General features: G+C 33.1%; 1 protein-coding gene across 1 annotated transcript in view; it reads right to left on the bottom strand.

Annotated features, from left to right (window-relative positions):
- Window positions 1-263: 263 nt before the first annotated feature.
- GPR137C (G protein-coupled receptor 137C) overlaps window positions 264-9730 on the bottom strand; it is a gene marked incomplete at both ends in the record, with an annotated part of 52513 nt that continues 43046 nt past the window's right edge. The window contains 4 exon segments of the mRNA XM_079698930.1: window positions 264-441; window positions 1490-1608; window positions 1778-1903; window positions 3141-3290. Coding sequence (XP_079555056.1) covers window positions 264-441; window positions 1490-1608; window positions 1778-1903; window positions 3141-3290 — 573 coding nt within the window.

Genomic DNA, 9730 nt, shown 5'->3' with positions numbered 1-9730 from the left:
GTTCCAAAGTCAGGATGTTTGGAGGCCATTAAGTGCCTTAAGATCTAATCCCTCTTTTCTCCCGCTCCAAACTTTCCACTGCACTTCATTTTACCAGGTCGAGGTCAAAAGTAACAGCCGTGTCCCCCACTGGACACGGCCACATTTCCAGGCTTTGTTTTCGGTTGCAACAGATAATGGAATGTTTATGTAGATGTAATTTAAACACACAGGATATACACATTCATGGAAAACGATTGAAGAATCACGACTTGGTAATGCCATCAGTTTTGTGGTGTTACATATAAGCTATGGTGATTGTTCATATCTAAATTACTACAAGTAAAGAGCAAAGGAGCAGTATCTGTCATAGGTCCATTCAGGTGGGGAGAGACTGTGTAACTGTTGCTGCCACACCCAGTCATGGTGCCATACCAGCCCAAACCTTGTGAATTTGATAAACTGCAACAAAAAAGGGCAAAAAAGCCAAAGGACTGTGATCAGGATGTAATAAGTCATGTTGGCATTTTTAGTTTTCAATGAATTTTATAATACAGTTAGTATCGAATATATTGAAATATGTTCTTTGCCAAATAACATAATGGCTCTCTACAAAATTCAATGACTTTTATCTAATATCATTGATTCTATATCACATATTAGAAAATAATGAATTAATACCACTCAAAAGTAGTAGAACTTGATTATCAGATAATAACAATATAGTGCTTATTATGTAGTAGGTTCTATTCTAAGACATGTTTGTGTGTGTGTATATATATGTATATGTGAGTATACATACATATGTACAGTATGTTTACACACACATACACTCATTTAATCTTTACAACAATCGTATCAGATAGGTTCTATTATCATCCCTATCTTACAGATGAAAACAGACTAAAAAAACTGAGGTTAAGTAACTTGTCCAGATGAAGTGAGGATTATAGAAAATGCTACATAAAACTCAAAGCATTAAGGCTTTACATCAAACTTTTACATCAAACTCAAAGCATTAATGTGTGCATTAAGGCTTTCTCTTTGCACTGCCACATAGCTAATGGTATGGACTTGCAAAGATTTTGGAACAAGTAGGGCACATGAAGATTTTCTATGGCATCTAAGCTTTGCAAGAGTTTTATCTAGGGTTTCTCGGTGGATTTTGAACAGCAGACTAGATATGGAAACATATAAAATCACTATAATAGTATTTCTTCCCTGCTCACCAACCCCCATCAGCTCTGAACTAACAAGGAATCCTGCAATGAAATGGTACCATTTTACCCCCAAAGGCATTTCTCAAATAAAGGTAATATATGGGCTTAGAATCAGATGATAATTCTTTATAGTACAGGTCCCATCATGGGTTTAACATCTACTGTTCTAAGCTCCAATGTTAAATGATCTTATTTATTGACATATATCAGCAAATCACCCTTCTCATATTTGGGTTAAAGCTTAGATTTGTTCTTTTGAATCTATGTCAGTACTAATTCAGTACATCTACCTTCCTTCTCTTGAACTTCCCAGTCTTGACAAGTCATCATCACTATCATATCGTCTTGGGTTGTCAAAGAAGTATGCTCTGGAACTGTAACTGTGACTATTTATCATGCCAGCAGGTGCCTGTGAACAAAGTATTAGATAGCATAAGAAGATTTACTTTTCAACTAAGAAAGGAGGCTGGGATCTATAACGCTTTTTAGTCTTTGCCAAAAATAGAAAATCAATATAAATGTTCCATTATTTTTTAAAATAAGGAGGACAGACATTAGGTAATATTATGACATCATACCAAGTTCTGGTTTAATCTCTGTGCCCGGAAAAACAGTACCACCGACCATGCTGGCACATGTTCCCACAGAAAGAGGACCATTCCAAATACTATATACTCTTCTCCACTTATGTCTTTTACATGAGCCTGTAAATAGAATATGGCAGAGCAATTTTAAAATCTGTTTTATGTGTAAGAAATCACCTTCCACAATCAACTTGCTTCAGGTAGGGTAAGTTAAAACATCAACTTACAAGCACATAAAACTCTAAATTAATTTTCTATATTTCATGGTTTCTCATGTAATGATATTTATCCTTTAAAGGTCATAAAAATGCTTTGTTATTAAATAGAATAAAGAGGTACTAACTTTTTCAATACATCAATTTATGAAAATATTTTAAATACATGGGTAATGGGGTAGACGGTTTAGGCCCCATAGTCTAAGGAGAATTATAAAAGAGACTACTGGTTCCAGCTGCTCCAAAGGCAAAATAATTACACTTACCCTGAGTTATACCTGTAGAGAAATGTAACATGCAAGTCGCTCAGCTCTGTTGCTACTTAAAAACATGCTTTTGGGCTTAAACTCCATGTTGGATTTGTTTCTATTCTAATAGATGTGGGAAGAGAGAAATGGGAAAAGGAGTGAAGGGAATCTGCTACATGGGACCACATGTGAAAATTCCTTCTTAGAAAGATAACTGAAATTCTGATAAAATAGTATCCCACAATGCCTTAAACTCAGTACAAAGTTAAATTAATATAAATAAAGATATGACATGTACCCATGTCAAAATGTACTTCTAGGAAAAGGATGGAGAATGCTGGGAAGTCAAATATGCATAACTAGGACACCAGGAATCACTACAGAAAACACCTGGACACCCAAGGAACTACGAATGCTCTCCCATTATCAAGACTGATAATGCCAGATTTTCATAAAAGTCATACATCTAAAACCGAACCAAATATTTAGGTTATATGTTGCTCTTGGGTAAGAGAGAATTAATTTCATCCTAACAAATTAAACACATAACCATATTCACTAGCTAATGACAGGCAACCAATTTATCTAGAGATATTTAAACACTATCCTTTAAAAACTAGTAAAATAGGTTTATGACCAATAGATTTAAGGCACTGTTAGTATTATTAACAAAAAGAAAAGAAAATACTACTTTGGGAGAAGTTCTCTCTGAAGAATGATTTCAAGTGCCACATATAAATGAGGATTTTTAAACATAGAACTTTTAAGTATGATTACTGATAGTAGCTAGAGATTCCATAAAAGTGTTTGTAAGTCAAGCACTTAAAAGGTTCTCCTAGTCAGGCTAACTTCATTATCATACACTTAGATTGGCAATACATGCTAGGTACTTACCTTATCTGAAAGATTATCCCAGCCATAATTAAATGGACTTTCTAATGTATCCTGAGATATGGTGATCACCACCAAATTATAACATGCTCTTGAAGAGTAGAGAAGAATGACTACAGAGCCTACGACAACAGTCTGGCACAGAGACATACCCTAAAAGAAAAAAAATTCATCATCATGAAACCCCGCACATTTGTCATGACAAGCCATTCATCCATATACAATATAGTCACCTCTTGCAATGCACTCCTAGAAAACACTGAGTGAGCACCAGTTGAAATAAACTCTTGATTATCTTGCTTTACAATTCCTATTTTTAGAACCACTTGTGTTTAAACTACCCTTTTAATACAAATAAGTTCTTTGCCAACTTGCCCAGTGGCAGCTGGAGGAAAATTTTGTTCTGCCAAGGTTACCTTAAGTAGTATAGGAATAAACAACTTGGCAAAAGATCTGAGCTTTAATTGATGTTAATCAGAGAGGTAGTTTTGTCATAATGAGAAAAGAATGGGAAATAAAAGCATTAGTCCATTTGATACACTTAATTTCCAGTAAGATGAAAAATTAAAATAGAAATACAACTCCTGTGCTATTTGCTTTGTTCTATTAGATTTTGTTAGTTGATGTTATTCCTCTATTGATGCTGTTATGTTGATAACAAAATGATGCAGGCACCCAAATGGACTTTCAAATCCAAAATATTTTATTACTAAGGCTTTCACCATTTCCCCAAATACTGTAAATTGAGGGAAATTTGTCCTTCATTTTTTGTTCAGAACTTTATCAAGAATGGTCAACTATTTCAGAAAGGCATGAAACTGACAACAACAATGCTTGTGGTATGTAAAGCACCAAAGCAACACACCTGTAACAGTGTGCATTTATAGCTGTCTCAGTCACAATTTCTATGTATAGATACAAGCATCTGACTACTACATCACCCCAAATTTACATACTGAAATATTTATTAATTACTTTCCTTTTATTTCCTCTTTATATTACAGTTAGGACAATTGCACTGAACATTTGAAGTTATGTGTGTAGGTATGTTAAACAATCTATTAATTTCAGGATAGAAATAGGTTATTAAAATGTTATTAGAAGGGGTCACTGGGTTTGGTAGGATTGAGAACGATTATTATAACTGATTTCCTTACAAGAACAACACATTTTAGACATATATGAGAAGAAAGCAAACTAAAAGATGAAATATATCTTGAAAGATGTTGAAATAGCAAAAGAGTACCTTCTCTGAGCTGACCTACTACCATAGCAAAAAGGATGTGTGAAAATAAATAAAATTCTAGCAAGATTACATTTTTTAATCAAGGCTAAAATTTTCTACAATGTGATTTTTTATTGTTGTGAATCTCCCTAAAAATGTTGTTAATAAAAAGCTAATCTAAAAGCAATCCAGTTTCCAGTTTAAAAGTACTATATTATTAAAGAAAAGTTAGGTAGCAAGAAAAGTTAGAATGCTGTAAGCGTTACTGTCCTTTAATATAACCATAAGTAAATTTACAGTCACTGCTTTGAGAAATAAAGTGACTGCTGAAAATACATCTTATAATATGGAGATACTCTGCTTATACTTGTAAATACTATAAAAACTACAAAAGTATGAGAAAAGAGCAAAGAATAATATCAAAGCAATTAATAAAATTGCAGTCAAATTACCTGCCTATAACAGAGAAAGAAGCCCACCGATTTAGAAAACAAAATAAGATCCTTCCCACAAAATACAGGATTATAAAACAAAAGATATGGATTCAGCCACCTGGAAAGTGGTGTCGAAAAGTTAAAGAAAATCTACCTAAACTGAAAAGTCATGACAAACAATTCCACTCAGGAGCAATCCTCAAGGAATGATTCTCCCTTCTTCCACCTCTGACATCTACATACCACATTTTTAGACATTCCACACTTGGCAAGTAAAGAAGAGTTAGACCTCACTCCAGCATGCATATCATTAACTAGAGTTCAGTATTTGTTTACAGGTATTTTTAGATGCAGATATGCAGAAACCTCAACTTACCATTCATTGAGTTTTGACAAATGAGTATACAAATAGAGAACATTACCATCACTCCCGAATGTTCCCTCACATCCCTTCCCCATTAACCAACTCCCCAGCACAAATACTCTCCTGCTTTTGTCTTTTACCACAACTTAGTTCTGCCTACTCTAGAACTTCACATAAATGGAATCATAGGATATGAACTCCTTGTGTAGGTATCATTCACTTAGCATAATGTTTTGAGATTCATCCATGTTGTTGGATGTACCAGTAGTTAGGTGTTTGTATTACTGAGGTGGACAATTAGGGTGACCAACTCCTGGTTTGCTCATAAGTTTCCTATTAAAAAAAAAGTTTCCTAGTTTTAGACTGAAAGTCCCACGTCCCCCAAAACTTCTCAGTGCCGGGCAAACCAGGACAGTTAGCCACACTAATTCCACTGTATAATTACATGAATTTGTTTACATGAGAATTTGTTTATCCATTTTTTCTGTTGATGGACTGTTTCTGAACGTTCTTATTCAAATCTTTTTCTGGACATACGCTGCTTTCACTTCTTTTAGGTAAATACCTAACAGTGGAATTGCTGGGTCATACAGTAGGTATAAGTTCAGCTGTATAAGAGACTGCCAGATCTTTTTCCAAAATGGATGTACTTCCAACAAAGTATGGGAGTTCCAGTTGTTCCAATTCCTAGAAAACATTTGGGGTTGTCAATCTTTTTCATTTTAGCCATGCTGGTGGATGTTTTGGTTTTAATTTGCATTTCCCTGGATGAATAATGATATTGTGCTTATTGGCCATTTGTATATCTTCTTTGTGAAAAGTCTGTTCATATCTTTGAACATTTTTAAATTGGGTTGTCTTTTTGAAAATTATTGAGTTGTAGGCAGTCTCTATGTATGCCGGAAATGAGTTCCTTATCAGATGTATGTATTGCAAATATTTTCTTGAAGTCTGTGTCTTGCCTTTGCATTTTCTTAGTCTTGTCTTTTGATGGGAAATTTTAAATTTTAATTAAGTCTAGTTTATGAATTTATTCTTTTGTGATTACTTTCAATGACCTGCCTAAGAGATCTTTGCCTATACCCAAATTGTAAAGATAGTCTCCTGTGTTTGGTTTTAAAAGCTTTAGAATTTTTTCAGTTATATTTAAGTTTGCAATCCATTTTGAATTTTTGTGTGTGTGTATAATATGAGATGGAGCTAAAGTTTCATTTTATTTCATGTGGATAACCAGTTCTTCCAGCACTACTAGCTAAAAAGATTTCCTTTCCCTTTGAATTGCTTTAGCTTCTTTGTCAAAAATCAAAGACTACATAAGTGTGGATTGTTTCCAGGCTCTCTATTCTGTTTCATTGATCTGCTTCATGCCAGTAACACACTGTCTTAATTACTGTGGCTTTATACTAAGTTTCAAAGTCATGTAGTCTAAGTCCTCTTCTTTTTCAGAGTTACCTTCTGCACTGTTCAATATAATAGCCATTAGCCACATGTGAGTACTTACATATTCACATTTAAACTAAATGAAAAGATTGGTTTCTTTTGGACTAGCCCTCTTTCGAGTGCTCAGTAGTCACATACTGAATAGTGCAGATATAGAACATTTTCATCATCGCAGAAAGTTCTATTGGAAAGTGCTACTTCTTAAGTATTTTGGGTCCTTTTTATTTCCATATAAATTTTAGAATAAACTTGTCAATTTCTATTTTTAAAACCTCAAGGTAGTGTTATGATTGGGATTGCATTGAATCTATAAATCATTTTGGGGAGAATTGCCATCTTAAAAATACTGCATCTTCTAATCCATGAACAATGGTCTTCATTGATTTATGTCTTTTTAATTTTTCTCAGCATTATTTTATAGTTTTTAGTATAGAGGTATTGCTTGTTTTTTGTAAAATTTATTCCTAAGTATTTTGTTTTTTTATGCTATTAATGTTATAGAATTGCTTTTTGAATTTCATTTTCTAACTGATTGCTCCTGGTATATATGAAAATACAATGTAATTTTGTATTTTGACCTTGTATCCTGATAATTTGCTAGTAGCTGTTTAGTAGATTCCTTAGGATGCTTTACATAAACAATCATGTTATCTACAATTAGAGACAGTTTTACTTCTTAATTTCCAATTTTATACCTTTTTGTTTTTGCTTTATTAGAATATTGAATAGAAATGGTGAGAGTGGGCATCCTTGCTTTGTTCCCAACCTTAGGGGCAAAACATTCAATACTTTAAGTATGACACTGATTGCAGGTTTTTTATAGAACTCCTTTATCAGATTGAGGAACATTCCTTCTATTCCCTATTGGCTGAACATTTCATTGTTGTTATTTTTAAATCATGAATTTTATTCATGTTATTAAATTTTTTTTTTTTTTTTTTGCGGTACGCGGGCCTCTCACTGTTGTGGCCTCTCCCGTTGTGGAGCACAGGCTTTGGACGCGCAGGCTCAGCGGCCATGGCTCATGGGCCCAGCCGCTCCGCGGCATGTGGGATCCTCTCCGACCAGGGCACGAACCCGCGTCCTCTGCATCGGCAGGCGGACTCTCAACAACTGCGCCACCAGAGAAGCCCTCATGTTATTAAATTTTTAATAATCATGTTATTTTAAATCATGAATTTAAAATTCATGGTGCTGAATTTTGTCAAATGTTTTTTCTACATCTATTCAAATGATTATTTGGTTTTTCTCCTTTATTCTCTCAATGTAGTGAATTACAGTGACTGATTTTCAAATGTTAAACCAATGTTGCATTCCTTGGATAAACTCTTTTTAGTCATGATGTATTATCCTTTTTATATGCTGCTTAGATTCTGTATCTCTAAGCATAAGGGATACTAGTGTATAATTTTTATTTGTTTAATAATGTCTTTGTCAAGTTTTGGTATCAGAGTAATGCTGTTCTCATAAAACATGTTAGGAAGTGTTACTTTCTCCTCTATTTTCAAAAGAGTTTGTTTACTATTGGTGTTATTTCTTCTTTAAATATTTGATAAAATTAACCAGTGAAACCATCTAGGTTTGGAGTTTTGAGGGAAATTTCTGATAACAAATTCAATTTCTTTAATAAATATGGGGCTATTTATATTTGGTATTTTATCTTTAATTAATTTTGTGATGTTGTATTTTTTTTAATTTGTCCATTTCATCTAAGTTGTCAAATTTATCCACAAGGAGTTGCTCATAATATTTCCTCATTTTTCTTTTAATGTCTATAAGATCTATTGTGATTGTCCCTCTTTTATTCATGGAATTGGCAATTTGTATTTTCACTCTGCCTTTTTTGGTACATCAAATTTGTTGATCTATTAGAAGAATTAACTTTTGGCTTTAATTTCTCTATGGTTTATTTTCTGTTTCATTGATGTCTATTTTTATCTTTATTATTTCAGTCCTTCTACTTACTTTGGGCTAACTTAAAAACAAAAAACAAAAAACTTTTTCATAGTTTCCCCCAGTTGTTTCTAAGGTGAAACCTTAGGTCACTGATTTTATATCTTTCTCCTTTTCTAATATAGCATTTAAAGCTGTATTTTTCTCTTCAAGCGTTATTTTAGCTGCATCCCACAAATACTCGTATACTGTTTTTCACTATTCTTCAGTTTGAAATATTTTCTAATTTCCCTTGTGATTTCTTCTTTTTCCCATGGGTTATTTGTAATTATGTTGCATAATTTCTAAATATTTGGATTTTTAAGAAGATATCATGTTGTTATTGATACTTAATTGCATTGTGGCCAGACTACATTCTTTGATTCCAGTCCTTTTCATTCTTCGATTGATACCTGTCTTATGGTCCACTGTATGGTTTATTTTGATGACCATTTCCATGATCAACTGAAAGGAATGTATATCCTCCAGTTATTGGGAGTCAGTTGGCTCAGGGGTGTTGATAGTGTTGTTCAGATTTTCTATGTCTACTGATTTTTTCTTTTATCAACTTCTGAGTATGGGGCATTAAAATCTCCACTATGATTGTAGAGATTTTTCCCCCTTTTTTTCTTACTATTTGTTAAGTCTTTTTTCCCCTCTTTATTCCTATTATTTGGCTTCATGTACACATTTATGATTTTTATGTCTTTCTGATGAAATGTACTTCTTTATATTTGGTAATATTCTTTGCTTACCTTTTTATATCTGGTAATACCCTTTGTCTTGAAGTCTCTTTTATCTGATATTAAAGTGCCTTCTAATACTTACTGAATGAATAGTATATTAGTTTTCCATCTGATTATTTTTAACTTATATCTGTCTTTATATTTATTTAAAGTGCATTCCAGAAGCCAGAGTATAGATGGGTCTTGTTTTTTTAGAAATTCATTTTGACAGTCTCTACATTTTAACAGGAGTGTTTACTCCATTAACATTTAATATAATTAGTGATGTGTTTAGATTTAGGTCTTACATTTTACTATTTGCTTTCTGTTTGCCCTTCTTTTTGTTGACATTGTTTATTTGTTGCTCCTCTATCCATCATTTTCTGCATTCTTGTGGGTTAATTGAATATTTTTTAGAACTCCATTTTAATTTATCTATTGAACTTTTAACTATACTTTTCTATTTCTTTGTT

Source organism: Hyperoodon ampullatus (assembly GCF_949752795.1).
Source record: "Hyperoodon ampullatus genome assembly, chromosome: 3".
Lineage (NCBI taxonomy): Eukaryota > Metazoa > Chordata > Mammalia > Artiodactyla > Ziphiidae > Hyperoodon > Hyperoodon ampullatus.
The sequence above is the reverse complement of the archived record's forward strand: the minus strand, read 5'-3'. Positions and strand labels throughout refer to the sequence as shown.